The following is a 26,247-nucleotide window of genomic DNA, read 5'->3' on the forward strand; positions in this document are numbered from 1 at the left end:
AGTTCCACAGTGCCGGCCCAGTCAGGCCCAGCCCTGGCCGGCCCCGGACCCGTGAGTCTCTTTCTCTTGCTGCTTTTAAGATTCTCTCTTTGTCTTTTGCTCTTGGCATTTTAATGATGATGTGTCTTGGTGTGGTCCTCTTTGGATTCCTTTTGTTTGGGGTTCTCTGCGCTTCTTGGACCTGTAAGTCCATTTCTTTCACCAGGTGGGGGAAGTTTTCTGCCATTATTTCTTCAAATAGGTTTTCAATATCTTGCTGTCTCTCATCTTCTGGCACTCCTATAATTCTGATATTAGTGCGCTTGAAGCTGTCCCAGAGGCTCCTTACACTATCTTCGTATTTTCGGATTCTTTTTTCATTTTGCTTTTCCGGTTGGGTGTTTTTTGCTTCTTTGCATTTCAAATCTTTCACTTGATTCTTGCGCTCCTCTGGTCTGCTATTGGGTGTCTGTATAATATTCTTTATTTCAGTCCGTGTATGCTTAATTTCTAGTTGGTTCTTTATCATAGCATCGAGGGTCTCATTAGATTTCGTGAGGCTAGAGAGAGGGCCTTTAAAGAGGTGATTAGGACGCTGTAGGTAACCCCTGAGCTCAGGTCACCCGCCCCACCCGCCTCCACCCCCTATGAGATGAGCAAAGCCTGAGCCCCTGCCCATGAGGTTGCCATCCAGGTGAAGCTGTGGGGCTGGAGCTGTCAAGATGGGGGCAGTGGGCCTCTCCCTGGCTGCCAGCACCTAGAGCTCCGGGCCTTGCTCCGCCTGCTGGAGCACAGCTGCCTTCAGGAATTCCTCGCCAGAGACTCCTGCTTCCAGATTTCAGATAAGTATCTCCTGGCCATGGTGCTGATCTACTTCCGGCGCGCCAACCTGAAGCTCAGCGAGTACACCTGCAGCAACCTGTTCTTGGCACTGTACCTTGCAAATGATATGGAGGAGGACCTGGAGGAAGCCAAATGTATGATTTTCCCGTGGGCCCTGGGCGAGGGCTGGCACAGTCAAGTGGCAGATTTCCTGCGTCAGAGGGACAAGCTGTGGGCGAGGATGGGCTTCCGGGCTTTAGTGAGCCGCCGGCGCTGTGAAAAGGTCATGGCCATGGAGCCATCCCAATGGGCCTGGACTCGGGAGCGGTGCCCCCCACCACGGCGGGGCTCACAGGAGCTACTCAAAGGCTGGGATCACCCTCCTCGGGGGCCCCGGCTTCTCACCACCCTGCTGCTCCCTCTGTGGCTCATCCCCTCTCCATAGTCACTACTCCCACCAACCCTGCCCCTTACCTGTCTTACCCAAGAGTCCTGCCCCAAACCCCGAGTGGTACGGCTCTCCTTCCCAGGCCTGTCTCTCCGGGGCCGAAGACCCCTAGGCTGGGGGCTTCCTCATGGTCCTGCCCTCCCAGCTACTTTTGGAGCCAGGCACCTACACCCTTCACATCCTCTTGGAGCCGCTGCCAGTGCCCTAGGCGCAGACGGATGGAGGATGGACGGACGCTCGCAGGGTGAACAGCAGCTGGCCTGCCTGCCCTGTGGCCGCCTGCCCTGTGGCCCAGTGCCCTCCTGTCTTGTTGACTGCAGGCTGTCAGTGCTGCCCAAGCCCCCTTCCCCTCCTCCCAACCTGCAACTTGCACCCACTCTGACCCTGCCCCCCTCTAATAAACTCATGTCCACTGTGAAAAAAAATAATAAATAATAAAAATAAAGAGGTGATTAAGGAAAAATGACATCATATGGGTGGGCTCTAACCCAATGTGGCTGGTGTCCTCATAAGAGGAGTTTGGAACACAGAAAACAGAGAGACCAGGCTATGAGGATGCAGAAGATGGCTATCTGTGAGCTGAAGAGAGAGGCCTCAGAAGAAACCAACTCTGCCAACACCTTTATTTTGGTCTCTAGCTTCCAGTGCTGTGAGAGAATAAAGTTCTGTAGTTTAAGCAACCCAGTCTGTGGGAGATTGTCATAGCAGCCCTAATATAGCAACTAATATATCACCTTAAGTACCCAAACTGAAGATCCTCAGTAATGAGAGAAATCAAAAGAATGTGCCACCTGATAGGATGCAATGAAAGGACCACAGTGTATCACTTCTTATTCCTGACCAAACTGCATAACCCAGATCTAATCATGAAAAAAACATCAGGGCCATCCAAATTAGAGGACATTCTCCTAAAGAACTGGCCTGTTATTTTCAAAATTGTCAAGGTCATAAACATCAAGAAAGGACTGGGGAATGATCAAAAATTCACCCACTCATTTGGCAACTGTTCTTCAAACTTACAGTGTAGTGGGGAGTGCATAAAACAAACAAGTATATAATGTTTGGAAGTAAGAGCTAATGGAAAAAAATTAAAAGGTAAGGGAATAGGGAGTGACAGGGACTGCTCTATTAGGTAGGATGGCCAGGGAAAGCTTCAAAAAGGGATATTTGAGCCAACAAATAAAACAGAAAGGGAGCCTCACAAATATCTAGATCTTTCTAAGCTTAAGTAACAAGTGTCAAGACCCCGCAGCAGGAATATTCTTCTTGGTTTCAAAAAAGAACAAAACGGCCAGCGTGCTTGGGGTGGTTGTGGGAGGGAAGAATGACAGAAATTAGCCTGAAGGGGTGACCAGTGGCCAGATCTCATCAAGGCCTTGGACATCGAGGTAAGGACTTTGGATTTCATTCTCAGCATAATAGGATGCCACTGGAGAGTTTTGAAGGTGGAAGTGATATGATTCAGTTATGATTTAAAATAATCACATGAGCAGAAGCAGCAGAATAGTTGGAAGATTCTTATGGTAGCCCATGCGAGAGAGGATGGCTTGGGCTCAGGTAGTAATGGTGGAGAAAGAGTAAATGGCTCTGAAAAGAAGAACAGGAAAATTTCAGAAGCAAACAGTTCTGACAATAAAGAATCCTCTCCTGTTTGGGGTTTTTGTTGTTTTCTTTGGGGATGGTGGGTGCCCGTGCAGGTACAAGGAATTCATTCACCTGCATTTTCCCTAATTCACCAGAGAGCGCTTACTTGTCCTCCACAGCTCACTCAGATGTCCTCCTTTCCACACACTTTTCCATGCACAGCTTTGGTCACTTGTCCAGACTCCCACAGCACTTTGATCCTGGGCCAAAAAAAGGCCTTGCCACTTCCTCTTGTGGTTAGTGGTGTTTATCTCCACTTCCAGATTCTAAGCTTCTACAGTGCAGATTTCTGTCTTGGGCAGCATAAAGCTTCAGAACTGAGAGAGCCTGAATCATCACACACATTTCATAAAATATGTGTTAAACATCTAAAGAAAAGCAGTCGAATAGATTCACCGTTGGTTAATCAAATGACTGCAGAACCCGCTGGAGAGGACAAGGTGTTCCTCTGCCCCATCCTGAACACAATTCCGACTTTTCAGAACCTGCCTTACAACCAACCAGCACTGAACACTTTTTCCAGTTAGTAAATTTGGAACTCTTTCACTTGGACCTGATTTAGCAACAACCAGATGTCAGGGCTGCTTCTGTCAAAAGGTGGTTGCTATAATAAACAGGCCTAACCAAGGTCAAGCGCTCCTTCAACTCAGCAATAAGCATTGTCAGGTGTGCATTCCATGGAGCTTAGACTCTACCTTCTCCCAGTCACAGGCTTGATTCCATTGATGTAAGGGGGGTATGTTTTTTTGTAAACTCTTCCTAAAGAAGGCTTAAGTATTTACTATCCCAAGCTTTAAAAAAATAAAAATAAAATTAACGGCCATTCTGAATCCCTTGTGATGATTCTGTCCAAACATGTTTCCTGATTTTTCCCTCATTTGCTTCAAAGGGCTTCCACAAGCCCAGCTACTTTGTCATTGCTGTGTCCTCGGACTCAGAGTAGTAATGGGCACGTAGCAGGCACCAAATGTATATATTTGCTTTATAAAGCTAGAAAAACAGTAACCTGAAAACGTATCCAACTCTAACCTGTGATTCCCAATTGGTTTTTATAATTGGCAAGGATGTGTATTAATTATATTAAAGGATACAATTTTCAAAGCTTCTAAAAAATTTTAAATTCCCTTTTTAAAAAAATATGTATCATATTTCACCTTGAGAAAAGACTAACTCTGTGGTCCCACTCTTCCAGGCACCTCACTCCCTAATTATAGCTTAAAACTCAAAGGGATCTGAAACACTTTAGTTCACCAAGATAGAGCATACATATTCTATTTTCAAAGCTAGTCTGGGCATCTTACCCACAAATAGACCAAGAGGCTATCAAGTAGTCAGAATTGCTATATTCTTTCTAAAGCTGCAAGAGATACTCAATCATCACAGGGATTTTTGACCCCCGGGAGCACCATCAAAAGCCTTAATGGGACCTCAGCCCAGGCTGATACATGGGCAGTCGGAAGACTTGCCACTCGCCTACAATGCGAATACCATTGAACTTGCAGCTGCTTTCAGCTGCCCTCATTCTGTTAGGTTATTGCATTCTCCACCAATACTAAGTATTTCATAGCTTTCCCTGCATCAGTTGTTATCTTCCTGAATCACTCTTTTTATAAAAAATCTTCAGCAGCGCCCTAGCAGGCTTGGCTCAGTGGATAGAGCGTCAACCTGCGGACTGAAGGGTCCCAGGTTCGATTCCGGCCAAGGGCACATGCCTGGGTTGTGGGCTCCATCCCCAGTAGGGGGCGTGCAGGAGGCAGCTGATCAATGATTCTCTCTCATCATTGATGTTTCTATCTCTCTCCCCTTCTCCTTTCCTCTATGAAATCAATAAATAAATATATTTTAAAAAATCTTTAGCAGGGTATTTAGTTTGCATATTAAGTTACTAGTGGCCCATTGCATGGATTCGTGCACATTGAAAGGAAATTAATTAGAAGAAATATTTTAATGTCGCTATTCATTCTTTCTCTATAATAGAAGTGTCAACCAAATTCATGATCAATGACAGATGGAAATACACGCATGTGATTGGTGCCAGCGAGAGCTTTATATGTGTCACGCATGTGTGAGTCAACTTAGCCTTTTATAGATATAGAATAAACTTGCTTAATTAGACCTGCTTTCTGATTTAGCTAAACATTTTCCTGGCCAGTGAAGCACCCCAACTTCTCTTTCAGGTAATTGTCAGCAACACAGCAGTAAATATCAACATGAAGCAGATTATTATTATAGATCACACAGGAAGAACAAAGGGTAAAATATTTAATTGCAGCAGTGTTTGACTATATTGTGCTCAGTGAGAAAACCTAAAGTCATTTTCAAGGTCCACCATTTCTTCTTTTCAGTTGGGTCAAGTTTCTAAGCTTTCTAAATCTCCATTTTCTGGCTAATGAAAAGAAAATAGGATTCCACCAAGTTTCCTATCTACCTACTCCAGGGCTTCTGTGAGGATCAAAGATGAGGCATGGAAAAATGCTTCACATTTGGTTAAAGTGTGAAATGTTTGCACCTGGCTGTAAAGCAAGTCGTGTTTCTGGGCTGAAGAAACTGCAAGGAGGCTAGTCATTGCTAGGGAGAGGAAGCCAGACGTTGCTAGTGACATCATTACCTGGCACCCACAGCAACTGGTTCTGGGCGGGGCTGGGCTACGGGCTGCATTTTGCACCATAGGATCTTAGCAGCATTGGCTACAATTTGGTGGGCTGTCACTCAGGGGTGGTGGAAGGGCCTGTGTCCCACTTGGGGGAAGCCAAGTGTTGCTTTGTGGGTCCCAGATCCATGGTGCCGTTTCTCTGTGCATGTCATGGCAGCTCCTGCATTGAGTGTCTGCCCCTTGGTGGTCAGTGCACATCATAGTGACCAGTTGGACACTTAGCATATTAGCCTTTTATATATATAGATAGATGATTCTAAAGGAGTTTTTGCTCTTTACATTAAAATGGCTCAGAGAACAGGTGTGTGCTTTTTTTAAGTTAGAGTTGTTGCTTTCTAGAATTTTTATTTCTACCAACATGTACTCACCCTCTTTCTATATAATCTACACTAATAAAAGAGAAACATGCTAATTAGCGTACAACCGCTACCCTTCCCATTGGCTAATCAGCATATCCTTATGCAAATTAACTGTCAGCCAAGATGGCGGCTGGCAGCCAGGCAGCTGGAAGGGAACATGAGGCTTGCTTGCTCCAGTGACTGCAGACTCCAACGTTCCCCGCCTGACTTGCCGGCCTCTGAGCTGCAACTCTAAGAAACTTTGTAACAAATATAGAAGCTAAACAAAACCCCAGAAACCAGCTTTCAGCCAGCCGGGATCTCAGAGCTGGAGTTATACATTGTTTCGATTATAGAACGCAATCAGCAGCGGAAGCCTCATAGCTAGAGCCAGAGCTAAAGCTAGCCCAGAATAAAAAAAAAAAGAAAAAGAAAAAAAGGAGCAGTTGGGAGCTTCAGTAAATCGCCAGCCTGAAAGCAGCCCTCAGCCCCTCACCCGGACTGGCCAGGCACCCCAGTGGGGACCCCCACCCTGAAGGGTGTGTGACCAGCTGCAAACAGCCATCATCCCCTCATCCAGGCTGGCCAGGCACCCCAGTGGGGACCCCCACCCTGATCCAGGACACCCTTCGGGGCAAACCAGCCGGCGCCCAGGCCTCTATCCTATATAGTAAAAAGGTAATATGCCTCCCAGCACCGGGATCAGTGGAGCCGTGAGGCCTCCTGCCACCAGATCAGCGTGACAGGGGGCAGCGCCCAAACCCCCTGATCGCCCTGCAGCTCTGTGTGTGACAGGGTGCGGCGCCCCAACCCCCCCACCCCCACAGGCCCTGCTCTGTGTGTGACAGGGTAGAGCCATAACCTCCCCATTGGCCCTGGCCTGAGTGTGACAGTGGCGGCGTCCCAACCCCCTGATCGGCCCTGCTCTGTGGGTGATAGAGGGCGGCGCCCCAACCCCCTGATCCGCCCTGCTCTGTGTGTGACAGGGGGCGGTGCCCTAACTCCCCTATCGGCCCTGCTCTGTGCATGACCGGGGGGAGCTCCCCAACCTCCTGATGGGCCCTGCTCTGTGCATGACAGGGGGCAGCGCCCCAACCCCCTGATTGGCCCTGCTCTGTGCATGACAGGGTACGGAGCCCCAACCCCCTGATGGGCCCTGCTCTGTGAGTGATAGGGGGCAGCGCCCCAACCCCCTGATTAGCCCTGCTCTGTACGTGACAGGGGGTGGCGCCACAACCTCCCCATCTACCCTGCCTTGAGTGTGACAGAGGGCAGTGCCCCAACCCCCCAATCGGCCCTACCCTGAGCGTGACTGAGGGTGGCATCACAACCTCCCAATCCACCCTGCTCTGTGCATGACAGGGGGCAGCGCCCCAACTCCCCAATCAGCCCTGCTTTGAGCCCGACCAGGGGCTGCACCTAGGGATTGGGCCTGTCCTCTGCCACCAGGAGCAGGCCTAAGCCAGCAGGTCGTTAGCTCCTGAGGGGTCCCAGACTGCGAGAGGGCACAGGCCAGGCTGAGGGACCCCCCTTCACCTCCCCCCCCCCCCCCAGTGCACAAATTTTTGTGCACCGGGCCTCTAGTAATAATAATAAAAAGATTGGAATGCTTCCATTTACTAGCAAGACTGTTATGACTATTCAGACCAAAGACCAAAGGAGGCTAGGTTATCCTGGATAGCTGTGGGGCCTTCACCTTGAGAGCACTGGCTGAACCACACTTGAGCAGCAGTTTCCAGAACCTCAAAGGACAATAGATAAAGTTGAAGGCTGGACCAAGGTGGGAAGTCTAACTAGAGACTTCCATTGAAGGTAGGATCTCAAAGGGGAACATCCTTTTAGAATAAAGTAAAAATCATTCATCTCCAACTGCCAGATACCAGCCAGGTAAATTGTCTGTGTCAAACCTTAAAACCCTAGTGCTAAGTGAAAAGGGGGGGGGGAAAAACAACAAAAAACACTTTCCCCTAAGGATTTAAACCCACTAGGCAATAAGAAGGAAAAAACTACTTATAAACACAATGTAGATGAATTTCAAAAATACATTATGCAGAGAATTCAAAACCACAAGATGGCTTTCACTGGGCTTTACAAGCTAAAGTCTCACTATTTGTATGCCTCAGTAAACCTCAAGCCAATAATGCAGTTTAAAGTCGTCCCAGGTTGATAGGGCCCGTGACCAGAGGTAAGCAAACTATTTCAGGTGAAAGGTCAGAGTAAATAATTTAGACTTTGAGGGCATCCAGTCACTGTTACAACTACTCAGCTCCGCTGTGGTGGTGCAAAACCAACAGACCATGTGCTAACAAAGGCATGTGGCTGTCTTCCAACATAGTTTTGTTTACAAAAACAGCCAGAGGGCAGGAATCAGCAATCTGTGATTGGCTCAAATGAAGATAAAATTCTTTGGATGACAGATCATTATGAAAATTCTCTAGCACACAAAGAAATAAAACTCCATCAATGAGAAGCCACAGCGGGGAAAAAAGACCCTGAAAAGGTGTAAGATTTTGGAATAGGTGGGGAAAATACCAAATCAATAAGCATAAGATGCTTCAAAACTTATTTAAGAGTAAGCACATTTGAAAAAGAATCAGATGTAACTCATGTAAATGAGCAATATAAAAATTAAAATTAAAAACTCAATAGAGAGATGTAGCAGCAGATTAGACAGAACTAAAGAGAGAATTAGTGAAATGGTAAGACTGAAGTTTATCTAGAAAGAAGTCTAGAGGATCAAAGAAATGAAGACAGGAGGCTAGGCAGGGGGCAGTGGAGGGATTGAGCAACAAAGAAAAAACTCATGGACACAGACCACAGTGTGGTGATTGCCAGGGGGAGGGAGGTTTGGGGAAATGGAAAGGGGGATAGGGGGGATAAATGGTGATGAACGGAGACTTCACTTGCGGTGGTGAACACACAATACAGTGTACAGATGATGTGTTGTAGAATTGTGCACCTGAAACCTGTATAATTGTTAACCAGTGTCACCCCAATCAATTCAATAAAAAGGGAAAAAAAAGATATCAACAGAATGACCAAAGTACAACATGTACACTGAAGGTATAATGGCGAATCACCAAGTTGGATATGCTTTGGCAAGTCTGCTTATTCGGGAAAACTTTCCTCAGACTGTTCTTTGCACCAGACTGTGATCCAGGACTATTTCCCTGTGCTCTGAGTATATTTACTGTTTCATACATGGCTGCTCATCTGATCTCAGAATGTGCCAGGACATTTCATCGGCCCTGGGAATTCCTAAAACCAGTATCTGTAAACAGCACCAGGACAAAGAATCGAGATTTTAAAAAGGCCATCTCATGGTTCAATAAACGAATCTGTGCAAAGGGTTAGAGAAAGGTCTTACCTAATGGGATTTTTCTACCCAATCCTGCCTACTCTTAATATCCCATTACAGTTACAGAAGACTCAGGAATACCAAACTCTGGAACAATATTTCTAAAGTGGGTATAAATAATATAAGGAAAGGCAAATGAAAACCAAAAAGGTGTTCCGAGCATAAGCTAAATCTAAACAGTATTTATTTACTAAAAACATATTTTCAGTAACATAGCAATTCCTCAAACAACTTGAAAACTAGCTATGTAAGCAAAGACCTACAAAAGTTCTGATTGAGCCCAGCTGGCTAACTCAGTGATTGAGCATGAACCTATGAACCAGGAGGTCACAGTTCGATTCCCGGTCAGGGCACATGCCTGGGTTGCGGGCTTGATTTCCAATGTGGGGTGTGCAGGAGGCAGCTGCTCAATGATTATCTCTCATCTTTGATGTTTCTGTCTCTCTCTCCCTTTCCCTTCTTCTCTGAAATTAATAAAAATATATATGAAAAGAAAAAAAGTTCTGACTGAGATAGCATGAGATTTTCCAGTGAATACACAATAGCATTATTGCTTTCACAGTGCTCTTGGAACGATATGTTTTATCAGTGTCCAAACAAGACAGACTTGCCACAGCATATTCAACTTGGGGCTTTGCCATTATCCACTGAAGCTCTCTTGGAGAAAATAACAAAAAAGGCACTCTTCTTTCTGAGAAAAAATAAATAAGACAATGAGTTACCATGGATTTGCTGATGTTCAGTCAAGATCACACCGGGTACATTTTGGGGGGAAAAACTTAAAGTAAGAAGGAAAAGATGAGGGTTGGGGGGGATGAGAATAGCAGAGTAACTAACCAGGAAGGTAGCTTGTTTGCAAATTTTCCTTTGGGATCAAATCCATGTATCTAGATAAGACTCTATACCAATAACACTGTGCCAGGCCAACCTATAGTCAATTAAGAGATAGTTGCCTGAGTTCACCAGCGAAATAACTGAAGTCTGTGACTCTGCTCAAGACGGAGTCCACAGGGTCAGAGTCCAGATAACCAGGCTAGACAAAAAGAAGAAAACAGCCTAAAACCAGCAGCTCATGCTCTCATTTCCCAGATGTTCCAGTCCAATGAAATCTAACTATGTCATTGAAATGAAAAACAATCACTGGTTGTAAGAAAAAAAAAATCTAACTTACTCAAAATCAAAAGATGATAGAGGTGAGGGGAAAATAATACAAAACACACTTAGAAATATAGAATTTATTTATATTCACCATAAGGTAGTTTCACATTCTGTACATGGTGACCAGGAGAGATATAATACTCTCCAAGTTTAAGATGGCATTATATTGCTATCAAACATTGCTTATGCTGTGCGTCAAAAAACACTTATTTTCCCCTTTACAAAATTTAAGGCTCAGTTTCCAAAGATCATTTTACCACTTATTTTTCTGTTTAAGAAACTGGAAAAATTCTGAAACAAACTATAAAGCGGTGGAGGGTGAGGGGCAGTGCCACACACATCACTCATTCATACTCCTGCTGAAGACACTAAATGTGATTTTTGTTGTTATTGTAAAAGGCTCCTCCTATTTGAAATGTGTTCGGTTATAGTAGGTGGGAGAGGTGCTAGGTGCATATCTTTAGCATACAAACCAGGAAAACTAAAAACGTTATCACCAGTTTCTGGCTAAATGTATTTATTGGCAACGGGCCTACATATAAACCCACTCACACAGTAACTTGGACTTACTTCTCTTTGGTTAAGCTCACCAAATGGTATTTCTCTCCAAACACACTAGTAAAAAATATTAACATTGTCATTCGGCTTTCAGGTCAGATGGCCACGGAGTTGTCCTTTCTCCTAAACACTGCCCTCCATTTTTCTCTTCAGGCTTGCAGGAGAACATAGCCATGATGCTAACCCCAGCCCACTGTTGAAGAGACTGAAGGAAGAGGTTAAAAAATGGCATGAGAAAGCTAATCAGGAAAAAAAGAGTTTGGGATACTTTTTGAGAATGATCATATCAATGACTCCAGACACAAAGAGTTCCAAAAATGTTTTTCAAGTACTTTTTCCTGTAGAAGTATTCATTCAATGACATAATCATCGTACAGAAGGCAGAATCTGTTTAAACTCAGTCAACTACCTTACAATCCAGGAGGCTAATGCTCCAACAACAACAACAAAAGGACACCAAAGGGTTCTGCCTCTGGCATAAAAAGGTAGAGACAATCATCCAGTAGAAAATATTTACAATAAAAAAACAAACAATAAAACAAAACAATGCCCCCCAAAATACACACACACACACACACACACACACACACACACACTCCATTCTAAGGGCTAGTCTGGGAAGCCAAGCTTTATCTCCAGGGTGGCAGTCAGTCCGATTCAGAGTTGAGAGATCCATTGCCAACAATCATCTTGCTGTAGTTCTTCTGCTGCTCTTCCTTAAAAGTGTTCTTCACCTTATCTCTCTTCAACCCACCATCCCTGGGAATAGAAAGGCAAACAAATAAAAGATACTCCTACCAATAATGTAAAAGGGTTACCTATTCATACTTGCTGCATGGTTTGCCATGACGCTTATGCAGCTGGTCAGCAATGGGACAAAGAACACAATTCTGGAAGCAGAATGACCCAGATTCTAGTCTCTGCTTTACCACTGACCAGAGATGTGTTCCTATGAGGGAGGAACAATCGCTCTGAGGCATGGTTAAAATAAAGAACAATATATCCACTCAGTTTCTTCTTTAGGGCTGGTGAATTCAATATGTAGATTCTATATTAAAACTAGAATTGTTTACCTATCTTTTTCCCCAAGGAAATCAAAATACTGTTGTTGTTCTTATCTAATTGACCCCTGTCTTACTAGAAAACCATATAGACAATCTATAATAATAAAAGTATAATATGCTAATTAGACTGGACATCCTTCCAGATGACCTTTCAGACGAAGCCAGGCCTGTGAGGGAAGCTCTGGTCCCAGGTACCTGCCAGCGACCAGAGGGAAGCCCAGGTCCCGGGTATGGGGGGGAAGCCAGTGCCAGCAGTCAGGGGAAAGAAGGCCTACTCTTGCACGAATTCCGTGCATTGGGCCTCTAGTTTAAAATATACACATAAGAAATGGTGAGGGTACTGAATATGTACAAGTAAATTCCTTAAAGATAAATCATTACTCAAATCTAAGCCTATGTCTACCAAGTTGTATTTTCATTCACAGCACTATGTTTCAAGCATGTATTATATAATCTTCTGTATTCCAAAACAGACTCAGAATAAAACAAAATAGTAATAAGTTGCATTCAACTGGTAGGTAGTGCCTACATAAGCAGCATTCCTTAGCTCAGAGCCTGTGAATCTTTGAACTCTCTCCAGAGTGGTGAAAACACAGACCTGCCTGAGTTATGAGGACTCCGTGCGTGCCTTTCCTTCTTTGGAGAACACAAAGGAACAACGAACTGTAAGAGTTGGGAGGAGACTGGAGTATCAGGGGCCACTCTCCCTCCTAATCAAATGTTTTTCATTTCAACTTTTGGGAGGGCATCAACTGAGAACTTGCTTACTTTATACTGTGCCTGTTTAACTTTAACCCAGTTAAGCACAAATGCTTACCAAGTGCTCCCTGATAACGATGAATAAATCACAGGTTAGCCAGTGAACTTAACGCCATGAAGACAGAACCTGACCTACAAGTAGACGCCTGTCTGAGCCCAGGGCAATGCTCTTAGCCTCTAGAGCAGCAGTTCTCAATCTGTGGGTCGCGACCCCTTTGGCGGTCGAATGACCCTTTCACAGGGGTCGCCTAAGACCATCCTGCATATCAGATATTTACATTACGATTCATAACAGTAGCAACATTACAGTTATGAAGCAGCAACGAAAATAATTTTATGGTTGGGTCACAACATGAGGAACTGTATGTAAAGGGCCAGAAGGTTGAGAACCACTGCAGAGTCAAACCTAAGCCAGTACAACAGTAAGTCCTCAACTTAAAAATACACAGTGGGCCACAAACCCTCCAGGGATCAGTTGTAAAAATATTTCCATGGAAAAAAAGTTATAAAGCGTCTTTAGGTCCCCAAAATTGCCCACAAAAGCCTCTTTTATCCAAATGAACTGCCTCGAACAACCACATTTATGTGAACGCTGGATGGTAAGAACTGAGGAAGGGAGAGGGAGACCAAAAGAAAGGCCATTCCTTCTTTCCTGAGGTCCAGGCCAAAAATGGCAAAATATGAAGTGAGCAACGTTTGCCCTTAAGCATCCTGACATTATTTTTATGAAATTCTCCTTCCCAAGCATCCAGTAAACCTCACACTGCCCTAAGGGCCCCAGCTGTGACTTGCCACCCCTATAGACTTCGAAGTTGTGCCCAGTTCCCCTTTGCAATGACAGCAGATCTTGGTTCTTAAGGCAGGCAGCAGCCATATTTAAAAGCCAGTTTAAGATGATATAACTAAGTTTTCATTTAATCTAGGAGAAAACTGATCCAGATATGCTAATTGAGGCCTAATAAGTAGATGACAAATACATCTGGGAATGTAGTGAGTCTATTTTCTTTTCAAAGAAGAGGCTATGTAATTAAAATAACCTTTTATTATAAAACTGCATACAGCCTGATAAAAGGAAATTGAAAAATTCTGAGAATCATTTCCAACAGATTTCATTTAAGCCAATGTGATGGGAGTCTGTCCTGTGGCTGATAACCCTTGGCTGTTTTTGTCTCTTACAGCTTGCTTGATTTCTTTCCTTTCTGAGGCTACTGAGTTAAAGCTCTAAGCTTTTCATAATGGTTTCAGGACAGGAGTAGGGCTGGGATGTCAGGTAAGAGGAAAGGAGAAAAGTTCAGAAAACAATGAACAAGGAAGCCAGTTAGTTATACAATGAACATGAACCCCTAGGGCATTTGTAAATGAAGTCATTGTAAACTAGGGCATTGGGAAGCCTGTCCCTTCATGATGTTTCACTTATTCCAGCTTAGATAGCATAATACAAATGCTAGTCTTAACCCATCTTAGCCCTAGGGCCAGTCAGTTGTCTTGAATCAAGAAATCAAACTCTGGCCCAGCTGGTGAGGCTCAGTGGTTGAGCGTCCACCCATGAACCAGGAGGTCACGGTTTGATTCCCAGCTGGGACACACACCTGGATTTCAGGCTCCAACCCCAGTGGGGGCATGCAGGACGCAGCTGATTAATGTGTGTCCCTTATCATTGATGGTTCCATCTCTCTTTCCCTCTCTCTAAAATCAATAAAAACATTAAAAAACAAACAAACAAAAAACCTCATACTCTGAGGTAGTCAGCCAGGCATTTAATCAGAAACCACCATTAGGCTTCAGCTATCTTGATCTCCCATCAACCTCCCAAGCTTTGTCAATCAGCATAATGAATTTTCACTGTAAAAATTAGTGGCTTGTTAATTAGCATAATTAGTGGCATGTCCAACTTCTAGCCTGTGCTCTAAGGACATGGATGTGTCATGTGCTTCTTGCTTTACTTCCTCCCTGCTAGCCATCTGCTGAACACACTGAGCAGAGCTGGGCAGCCATAACGTACAAGTGCATTGAGGATGGTAGAATAACACAGCATGAGCTGGAAGGAAAGGGAGAAACTTCTATCTTATTTAAGCCACTGTTACGTTGTATGAACCCCTGTCACTGTCAGCTAACCCTCCAGCTGACTAGCATAATAAATAACATTAATAAAGTGTTTTTAATTTTTAAAAAGTGGTAGGACTTCTGAAAAATTTCTTACCAGGGAAGCTCAGTCAATCCTCCTTGTCTAGCAATAGCAGACTTAACCCTGTTAGCAAACTGGACTGCATCTTCTCCTTCCTGGGGGGAAAAAAATTACAAGTATATCCTGGGTACACAATTTTCAAATCATGCCTTAAAATGTCTCAAAATAATTTAGATTAATTTTAAAATATAAGACTCACATTTTAGCTCAAATATGTTTGAGTCTCAATCATAGCAAGTATCATTCATTTTATTAAGAAAATGCAGTGCTGTGTTGTTTCATTTTTTTTAACCAGGGGTACATATTTATTATGCTCTCTATTAGTCTTATCCAAGATACAACTTTCCATAATACCTGTAGGCCCAATAAACTAACAGCAATTATAAAAATTATTATGGAAAAAAGAGTCTCTGAATATAAAATGGCCTGATTTGAAGAGAACTACATTTTTTTTAACGAAAGACTTTTGCGATTTATTTATATACATATATTTCATCGATTTTTAGAGAACGACGAAGGGAGAGGGAGTGGGGTGGAGAGAAAGAGAGAGAAAAACATTGATCTGCTGCCTCCTGCATACCCACTATTGGGGATTAAGCCAACAATGTGGGCATGTGCCCTGAGTGGAATCTAGCCGGCAATCTTTTGGTGCACAGATGATGCCCAACCAATTGAGCCACACCCACCAGGGCCAAAAGAACTACATTTTTTTTAAAATGACTCATTTTCCTGAGAAAGCAGACAGGCAGTCCAGGTCTAGCTGATGTGAGGAAGGGAGACATCCACATTTTCAGGTAAAGGTTTTCTCATTTTTATCTGATTAAAGCCCCAAAGTCCAGCTATTGTTTTCTATGGCCTACCTCTCTCGTCATGGGAGGTAAGTACCACACATCACAGACAATGGCCCAGCTGGTCATCATTCGAAGCAGGTAGCTCACCATGTTGTATTTACTACTGTTCCAAAAGGCGTCACCAAACTGAGGGTTATACTGAGAAAAGAAAAGAAAACACATCATAGTTATGAATTAAGTGCTGGCTTCTCCTATCCAAGTCAATGCTTTCAAGGTGGCAGGCCCAACCTCTCTATGAGATTCAAAAAAAGAGAGAAGTTTCTTTGCTTGACAGAAATGATCAAGGAAGTAAACCAGCCCAGCCAACTCCTCTGACCACAGCCCAGAGCACTGCAACGAGAGGCTGATTGACTCTTTTTCTATTTTATTTTTTAAGAGTTTATTTGAGCCAGACTGATGACATACTAGTAATGCCGGGTACATGACCCGTAAATGTCTGTCGCCCCACTTAACTGGAAGGTGGGTGAAAATAGGGACAATATCTGTTCTGCTCATCACTGACTATGTGCTCAGTATTCAGGCTTTGGCCTAGCTTGAAGTCCCCTGGTACATATCCTATCCATATCCATAGGGAGAGAATGATCAAGCAAATGGGCAAAATGTAAACAGCTGGTGAATCTGAGTAATGTACATACAACTGCTCCTTATTCTCACAAATTTTTAATTATCAAGTAACTAAGTGCCCTTTTCCGAAGGGAGGAGGGAATCTGTTTTACCTTAATTGCAACTGGATATATGGTTCCTCCAATTTCAAAGCTTCCCTTTTTAAACATCATGACTGAAGTATTATTGATGCAAGTTCCTGCAAGAACATGGGGGGGAGGGGGCAGGGGGTGAAGAGGTGTTAAGAGGAATTACTTTGATATAAAATAATTTAAATTACTCAACTCATATCAAAATCACAGACATTTTACTACCATTTCACAAATTGATTCCTGCTTAAGTAGTAATTTGATAGTTCCAAGAAGGTCTAATGAGAAACTTTTACTTTATTATTGAATACTTCAGAGATACAACTTCTTCACAACAGGTAATAATTTCAACACATTTAAAATAAGGACCTTGCCTTAACCGGTTTGGCTCAGTGGATAGAGCGTCAGCCTGGGGAGTCAAGGGTCCCAGATTCGATTCCGGCCAAGGGCATGTACCTTGGTTGCAGGCACATACCCAGTGGGGAGTGTGCAGGAGGCAGCTGATCGATGTTTCTCTCTCATCGATGTTTCTAACTCTCTATCCCTCTCCCTTCCTCTCTGTAAAAAATCAATAAAATATTTTAATAAAATAAAATAAAATAAGAACCTTGGAAAAGTATGGACAATACCTTTCTAAGTTCATTACCCAGAAATAACTTTTAAGATTAAAAAGGTAAGACTTCCATGCCCATAGGACAGCAGATGTAGGTTAAAAATGCCAATTCCAGAACAATCCAAATCCTCATGCACTTTTGGTGCTGGTTATCAACTATAACTTGGTAGGCAGTCTTTCTCTTACCTTCAGGAAAGATTAATATGGGTAATTTCTTCTTATCAGCAATGTGTTCTCGTAGTCTGTGAAGAAAAATAAAGGATCAAAATTCTATCTTTAAACAGAGAGAGATGGAAATCCTCTTTGGTATTCTCTACACTCTACTATCACAAATATATGGAAAAGCAATAAGGAGAAAAGAAACAAGATATAAGTCAAGAAAATAAACTCAGGTGGGTCCCTTTCTAAAAAAGTGTAAGGATAGCTGCACTAGTTCAATTTCTCTCATCTCAAAGTGAGTGATTGGCAGTGTCTTCTGCCCACTCTTTAAAAACAAATGTTAGGCAGTAAGATGACAGGAGCTCTGGAGTCCCTGTCATGAGCTTTGTGCCCTTTCTTCTGTATCTTTATTACTTCATCTGAAAAATGGGGATATTGATTGCTGGACCTGTCTGCCTATGGCCATTAAGTGTAGAACATTCCTTAAATGGGTCAGGCTGAACTTCCTTAGGAAATACGCACCATAATAAAGCCTGTATTCTTCCAGGCTTAGGTTCTGTCCTCCCTGCAGCCAGCCCTGAATTCTAACTGCTCATCAGCAGCTAGTAAGGCTGAGACAGGGAGATTACAGCCCCCAGAGTGGCCCACTGCTAAATAATCTCCCACTGCTATCCCCATCCAGGGGGTAGTTATTCTAACAGATTTCAATAAATATGCTTTTCATTTTATCCTTAAGAGCATGGCTCACCTTCATGCTTATAGAAACAATGACCAGAGTGCCTTCAGTTAAAGGCCTCAGGCAAAAAAGGGTTTCCTAAAAAGGGTTTCTGGTAGCTCATCTCTATCCCAAATCCCAGAGGGACTTATCCTGTTTCATAGAGATTAGCTCTGTCTGTCTCCAGGTAGATTTAAGTGGTAATAGTCTTTCAGCAAACATCAACCTATTAATTGATTGATATAATCTATTAATTCACCAAACAGTTACAAATTATTTAACTTTCTAGGTAGTAATTTTAACTTTGAAAATTCAGTAACTGGACTATACCTAAATCACCACAACATAAACTGATGGGCTTTCTAATCTCATCATATGTTCCACTATTCCTGCAGAATTAAAACTTTTAAAAATCTAGCTAAGACAGGTGATATAACCAGAAAAAGCCTACCACAAATAGAGTTCCATGTTTTAGCTTTAATCTTAGCACTGTTCTGCCCTCTTGGGCAGGAAGGCCAAGATTTATCACATTTTATGCTACGAAAATGGGTAGTGAGTCACTACCTTACCTCTTAGTAACCAGGTGTCGATCCTTCATTTCTGAGCGTTCAAACCAGACATGTGGGCAAGCCTTAACCATAGCTCTCTGAATAATTCCCATCAATCCACCATGAACCTGGCCAACCTAGAAATACCATCAGAAAGAGAAAAAATGTAAAGGCACAGAGGTTCAAAGAAAGCATGTGTGTGTCTGTGTGTGTGTGTGTTTAAGTAAGAGTAAGTTCTTATTCCCCAGTAGAAAAGATCAATCTACTTCTACTGACTAAAGTTATTAGCCTATACAAAGGACATGAATGGCCAAATATAAGCAAAAGGTGTTCCTTATTAGCACCTTTGAATTTTAAGCTATGTTGATATAATAGCTATACTATAGGTTTAAAAAGTAGAGTAGTCAAGAGAAATTCAAATTAAAACTACACTGAAATACCATCCCTCACCTATCAGATTGAAAAAGAACCAAAGATTAACAATGACTCTAAACCAAGGCTATGGGAAACGGGCACTCGTACATTTCTTGGAATGGGGGGATTATAACCCCCATGGAAGGAAATTTTGCAATACCTTATCACGACTGCATATATATTTATCCTTCAACTCAATAATTCTACTTCTAGAAACTTATCCTGAAGATAGACCATTTCACTCCAACAAAATGAAAATACATGTGCACAAGGTTGAAGTGGCTTCCTTCAAATGACTCCCTAGAAAAAAGTACACCCAATGGAGTACTACTATGCATCTGTGAAAAGAGCAAGGTTGAACTCTATGACTGATTAATGATTTCCAAGAGACATTATTAAATGGGGGAAAAGCAACCTGCAAAGAGCAAATATAGTATAATGCTTTTTGTATGAGACAGGAGGGGAAATATACATATATATTTGTTTACCTCTACAAAAATAAAGAATAACCAAAAACAATGAAATTGGAATCTTACAAGGGTAGAAAGGAATGGAGTAGAATGAAAAGAATGGGATAATATGCCTTTAAACAAAAAATGTTTTGACATTTGGAAACATATTAATGTCCTACATATTCAAAAATTAAATCAACAAGGATGGGACTGGCAAGCTGAAAGCAAATGAACCCAGCTGTATTTCAAATGAGTAAAAGAACAACACTTAAGCAAGGTGGAGGGGAAGCGGGCACGGGAATCCAAGAAATTTATAAAGACAGTATTTGAGCACACACCCTCATCTTGGATGGGGTACTGAGACCTGCAAAATACCCTGAATCTCTTATATTTGTTTCTCGTAGCAAAACAAGTGAAGCAATTCTGAAACAATTTTGGATGTATTATAGAATTGAGAAAATGAGTTGATATTGTTGGGAAACAGGACATCCACTGCGAAAAAAGGAAAATAAAATATGGATTGGGGAAAGCAAGAAAGAACCCTATAAATTGGATAAATTTGTATAGACTCATATATCTAATATTATATCAGTATTAAGAATAACATTAGGGCCCTAGCTGGTTTGGCTCAGTGGATAGAGCATCAGCCTGCGGACTGAAGGGTCCCAGGTTCGATTCTGGTCAAGGGCATGTACCTTGGTTGCGGGCACATACCCAGTAGGGAGTGTGCAGGAGGCAGCTGATCAATGTTTCTAACTCTCTATCTCTCTCCCTTCCTCTCTATAAAAAATCAATAAAATATATTTTTTTAAAAAGAATAACATTAGGAATTTTAAATATAAATATATTAAAATATAAGTAGTTTACATGCATTTTTATAAAGAAAGCCAATATATGAGAATGCAAATAATAAAGCAAATGGGCCAAATATTACCAATAGGTAAATGTGGATAAAGGGCACATGGATGTTGTAACATTTTTATTATTTCAACTTCTATGTAAGTTGTAAAATACTACTAAATTAAAAAAAAAAAAAGTAGAGATCTTTGCTTAGGAGGGAAAAAACTTTGAAAAGCCACTGCGATGGGATCTTGAGCATTCTTCAAATATATAGTCTACGTTTAGCCAAAAGAAACCAAATATGACCTCTGGAGGGTAGCAATAGTTTCCTCCCTCCATTTCTGCCCCCTGCCTCTGATTGAAATCCAAATGGCTTTAGGTTTCTATCACTCAACACATTAGAAAGTTCGTAAGTACTATGCTTTCATAACCTTGACTAATATTGTAAATGCAACTATACATGATCAAAAAGCACAGAAAATGCCAACAAAATTCTGAGACCTTCAGTCACAAATGAGCTATGCTCAACTCTTGTTGACAAGGACACTAAATGAATAAGGTCTCAGAAACACAAAACGATGATTAGGTAAGTTGGTTAAAATGCCTGAACCTCTGTTTTCTTATCTATAACAAAATCTCAACTCTAACTTCACTGACTTACAGGGAAGGTCAAATATAATGGATGTGAAAGTGCCTATCCACATAAATGCAAGGAATTATTATAGACTCTCAGGACTATGCTGGGGGAGGGGGTCTATCAAGAGTTGTGAACTTGAGGCTCCTTGGAAGGGCTTTCTGGAGATCTATAGACACATTGAAATTAGACACAGAATTATGTTTGTATGATGCACCAGTATGTTGTTGTGATTTGTTTATTTTCCTTAAAAAAAATTACATAACTATTAACTGATTCCTAACCTAAAAAAGGTTAAGAAGTACCAATTCCCAAAAGTCTTTGCAGAAAGTTGGTTATGCTCCCTTAGATTCAGAGAGAACCCAATGACTTATTAGTACAGTAATTTAGCGATGTGTTAAAATGTGTTACATATCTGAATTCCTATTTTAGGCAGATTAAATACCTAGCAATAAGTTAGGAGTTTTCACAAAGGCCTTCAAAACCCCCTCAGTGATTGCATAACCTGTGTACAGTCAAATACCACAATGTGCCAGAACTCCCACTCTCCTACCTACAGCAGAAATGAATAGTGGCTTCCTTCAAATGCCTCCCCAGAAAAGTACATCAACCATGACTGTCAGTCACTGGAGCTGAGAAGTGAGAAAAACAAAATCCATCTGCTCTTCCTGAAGCCCAAGCCACTACCACTAAGGGATATGAAAAGAGGATCCCCCAAGACTGTGGGTTATGGGGTTTGGGTAGGGTTTTCTTTTTTATTTTAGGGCTATAGACAAGAACTGAAAAAGACAATGTGGTATAAATATTTGCCTTTCTTGTTTAATCTTTATTAAAGGGATAGTTTGTGTGTTTGTTTGTTTGTTTGTTTTAAATTGCTTATGACTCCTTGAAGGAAGGCAGAACTAACTTGGCTGGTAAGGGATTTTCACAGATCTAAGGAGGAAGACGTTAATCTCTGAAAGTGTTATTAAACATCACAGGGATTTTAGAAGCAAGATGGAATCAACTTGATAAAGTCCTATCAAACTCAAGTGTGTCTGCATTTTAGTAAGTTAAATTTTTATTACCTTAAATATAATGTTTTTTTCTTTCTTTTTCTTACACTATATGTTCATGTAAATATATTACATAACATATAGCTACAGTAGTATAACCCAGTCACTTTGTAATATAAAACTTTATGATTTGTGCCCAAGTAAATTTAAAATTTGAGCAAGCCACGAAACATGGAACTACTTGAAATATCAATAAGCTGCTCTTACCATGGCATAGCATCCATCCGTTGTTAAGATCAAAACATCTATTGGGGAGGTGTGGTTGGCAACACAAATGCCTCCCTTCTGGGGTTTGTACTGCCTGCAATCACAAACAACGGTAAATACTAAACATCGAAAAATGGCGACTATTTAGCAGAACAGCATGTAGAGATTCATCCCATTTTGTTTTAAAAAGTTCAGTAAAAAAATAAAGTTCGTAGTATATGGGCCCACCTTAAAAAGGTTGTCTCTGGGGGTCTATCTGATTTAGACAGTGGTGAATCAGATTGGGGTAAGAGTATAGGAAAAGGAACCCCTGACTTTCCCTTTATATATTTTTATGTCATTTTTTGTAATGACCAGATTTTCCTTTTATGATGAAAATATAATTTTAAAATATTAGACTGAATTATAAAGATTCTATAATTTTAATAAATTTTGGGATAAGTTTCATTCATTTTACCATAAGCATTTTCCTGTTATTTTCATCTCCATAGCATCACTTTTAGAGCCTTCACGGTGATCCACAGAGTAAAATTCCTATTGGTTCCTTTCTCCCTTCTATCCCCCTAAAACAGAAGTTGGCAAACTTTTCCTGTCACAGGCCAGAGAGTAAATACTTTAAGCTTTGCAAGCCAGCCAATCTGTCAAAACTATAGGACTCTGCTGTTTTGGCGCAAGGCAACCACAGAAAATCTGTAAATGAACGAGCATGGCTGTGTTCCACTGAAACTTTATTTACAGAAAACAGATGGTGGGACACATTTGGCCGACGGGCCCATAGTTTAGTTTGCTGACCTCTGTCTTAGAGTTCAACCAGTACTGGACACTAATGAAGCAAAGCAAATTTTCTTTGGTTCTACGCTGAGAAGAAAGGAAACCAAATGCACAAAGTTTAGCATGTTTTCCTTAAAATGAGAGGCAATTCTATAAAAAGTTATGAATTCCTCTCTATGTAATTAAAGCACCTTTCCTGTGGAAGGTATCTCCTCTGCTCACATTTCTTCCGAAGCATTTTCTTCTACTCCTCACCCCAAAACTCACAGCCCAATTACAAAATCATATAATTTTAGAAATTGAAGGGGCCTTTTATGTTGGTGTTACATGGGAAAGCCAAATAATAAACTGTTTCCCTTCCACAAATGAAATAGAAGGACCCAGTCACTGAAAAATTAGAGGCTTGTCCCAGAAATTTTAAAACAATGATGTTAAATGTAAGAAAAAATAAAGTTGAGTTAATAGAAAAGTTAGAAATCAAAACTCCTCTCATTTAGCTTATAACTTCACTTAGCTACCATTACCCTCTACAACTAAGGGTAAGGGAAGCAGAATGTCGGGGTCCGTATTAAGGCTCAGTTATGGAATTTTAGGAGGGGCAGGAATGAGACCAGAGACTAGACCTCCAGATTCCAAGTCTCGTCCTCCTTCAACCACACTAAAGGCCTGTCACCTTCACCACTGTTTAAGTCAGACGGATCTCATTCAAAATCTGACTGCCACTTACTATGCAATCCCACACAACCAATCCCAGAGCCTCCGTTTCTTCCCCTGTCAAACAGGAAAACAGTACCTCTCAGAGGGAAGACCTCGAGAAGCACAGGCCTGCTCTGCACACCACAAATGCCCAATGACCAAGTGTCATTACATGTTTATTGGTATGTTCCTTCTGCAAACGGACTGCTTTTTTAAAGAGGTTTTGTGTGTGGTTATGTCTCTGACACTCTAAGAGGTAGGGATGAACACACAGGAAGTCCTCTCATTTCACCTGTCCACACGCACTGACCTGACCTAGAGAAAGCCAGGCCCGAAGCCAGCAGACACTCACCTGTTGTGATAATGAATGGTCCCAGAGAGGGCGCGCACACAGATCCGGCAGCAGGTCAGGTGGACCAGCTCACTTAGCCAGGTTTTTAAGCTGAAGGAAGGAAAAAACATTTTATTGTGCAGTTCCGAGCACTCCTAGGAAATAATACAATAAAAGCTTTAATGTGCTCCTTCACAGCAGCAGCCTGTGCTCTGAAACACAAGCACAGTTCAATTCTCATAGTCTCACTGAGGCACTTAGGACAACGTGCTGAAGGAAAATAGCTCCCTCCCAACTGGACTCTCCCGATAAGTTCCTGATCAAGATAAGCTGAAGCTTCTTTGGTCTCAGCCTTAGGAGGCTGACAATATTATAAGACTCTCGCTTTCCTTAAGTTCTTCAGTCATTTTCTTTCTTCTCTTTCTTTTCCCTTTGAAAATACAACTTCTTGGGACTTACATGAAAGTATGTTTGAGAATATGAAGTAAGCAGGATGTTAACAAATGTGTTGAGGCCATAGATTTGATACTGTACATTGGAATTCATCAAATATTCTCTTTGTGGACATAGCTAAGAAAAGGACAATCCTAGTTGCGGCTGTGAAAGGAAACATGTCACCTGCTGTCTGGAAGCTGCCCGACCAGTGTCGTTCCAATAACCAACAAGCTGATCCCAATGAAAGCCAAGGTAACCCTGTAAAAGGAAAGTGGATGCAGATGTTTAGTTGAATAGTAGGGGTAAAGGAAAATAACCTGAAACTTCACAAATAACAAAATCGTGGATAAGTTGTGGGGCATCCATGCTATGGGATATGGTGCAGCCATAAAAACTGTATAAATCTATAGGTTCTGACATGGAAGAATGGTCCTTGGTACATTTCGAGAGCAAAAAAAGCAAAAGTCTCAAGACAATGTATGGAAAACGATGACATTTTCAAAATAACAGCAGGCAAATGAATCGTCTATACTACACAGAGAAGGCCTGGAAATCGATTCACAAACCATCAAGTTCAATCTACATAATCATCAGAGTGGTAAGTGGGCTAGTGAAGGGAACAAATGAAAAGTCTTGACCCTCTGCTTTATTATTTTAATTTTTAAATTATCCTGAATTGCTTTAAATTAATACATAGCAACTTCTATACAAAATAGTTTTATGTTGTATAAAGGAGTCTTTTCAGGTTGAAAGTAGTCATCGTGTTTTGTTCAGGGTACTTTGGTGTGTTGTGATAAGGTTGTAAAAGAAAATATCTTGCAAAGGTCTGAAAATCACTTGGTTTTCCTGAGTTTTTTAATGACAGGTAAGCAAAAGGGCACAATTCAAAATTTTCTTAAGTATATTTAAAATTTATAGCAGATGGCAAAATAAGCTGTACTTACAGGCTCATTCATAATAAGAACTCCAAATTATATATTCCTCAATGCAAACCTAATGGTTGTTCCTTTGGACAGTTCAAGATAACTTGAAAGTTAGCAAACAAGATGACTGACAATATTTTAAATCTCCACACAGACATTTTCTCATTTTTGAAAAGTGCTTTTAATATATATTTCAATAACTTCAAAAATAACATCACTTTAGAAATTAAGTAGAATTACTCAAAAAGAAAAAGTTGAGTTTTATAATCTTTCAGAATAAATGGATTTCCTCATAAACACCTCATACGGGTATTAAAGTCTTGGTTTAACACCTTTTTTGTTGTTGTTGTTGCTATTAATCTTCACCTGAGGATATTTTTCCATTAAAGAGAGTGGAGCCCAGCCATGTGACTCAGTGGTTGAGCATTGACCTATAAAACAGAAGGTCACGGTTCGATTCTCAGTCAAGGCAAATGCCTGGGTTGCGGGCTTGATCCCTAGTGTGGGCCGTGCAGGAGACAGCCAATCAACAATTCACTCTCATCATTGATGTTTCTATCTCTCTCTCCCTTTCCCTTCTTCTCTGAAATCAATAAAAATATATTTTTAAAAAATTAAAAAATAAAGAGAATGGAAGGGAGGGGGAGAGACAGATAGAGAAACATCGAGATACATTGATTGGTTGCCTCACGCACAAGCCCCCGGGATGAGCCTGCAACCGATGTAACGTGCCCTTGATCAGGAATCGAACCTGGGACCCTCTGGTCCGCAGGCCGAGCTCTATCCACTCAAACTGGCTAGGGCGGTTTAACACGTTTTGACACAGCAATTAGAAGGTCAAATTAAGCTTCCTTTAGTTGCCATACTTTCATGTCAGTCACTGATGATAACTAAATAGCTGTCTTAATCTTAACCATCAATTATGCAAAAGTTTTAAAATGTTTT

At 41.6% G+C, this 26,247-nt stretch overlaps 1 protein-coding gene and 1 pseudogene across 1 annotated transcript in view; one reads left to right on the forward strand and one right to left on the reverse strand.

Annotated features, from left to right (window-relative positions):
• Positions 1-631: 631 nt before the first annotated feature.
• LOC139006716 (speedy protein C-like) lies at positions 632-1,462 on the forward strand (annotated as a pseudogene).
• A 9,000-nt stretch (positions 1,463-10,462) lies between these two features.
• GPAT3 (glycerol-3-phosphate acyltransferase 3) overlaps positions 10,463-26,247 on the reverse strand; it is a 63,630-nt gene continuing 47,845 nt past the window's right edge. The window contains exons 5-13 of the mRNA XM_070393497.1: positions 24,563-24,637; positions 23,966-24,055; positions 22,147-22,240; positions 18,566-18,681; positions 17,309-17,364; positions 16,534-16,619; positions 15,827-15,955; positions 14,982-15,061; positions 10,463-11,717 (exon numbers count right to left, since the gene is read on the reverse strand). Of these exons, the coding sequence (XP_070249598.1) occupies positions 11,606-11,717; positions 14,982-15,061; positions 15,827-15,955; positions 16,534-16,619; positions 17,309-17,364; positions 18,566-18,681; positions 22,147-22,240; positions 23,966-24,055; positions 24,563-24,637 (838 nt within the window). The 3' untranslated portion in view covers positions 10,463-11,605. The remainder of the gene's footprint in view (positions 11,718-14,981; positions 15,062-15,826; positions 15,956-16,533; positions 16,620-17,308; positions 17,365-18,565; positions 18,682-22,146; positions 22,241-23,965; positions 24,056-24,562; positions 24,638-26,247) is intronic.

The sequence above is a fragment of the Myotis yumanensis genome, unplaced genomic scaffold, assembly GCF_028538775.1.
Source record: "Myotis yumanensis isolate MYYU_CA2020_CCGP unplaced genomic scaffold, mMyoYum1.0.hap1 SCAF_1, whole genome shotgun sequence".
NCBI classification, from domain to species: domain Eukaryota; kingdom Metazoa; phylum Chordata; class Mammalia; order Chiroptera; family Vespertilionidae; genus Myotis; species Myotis yumanensis.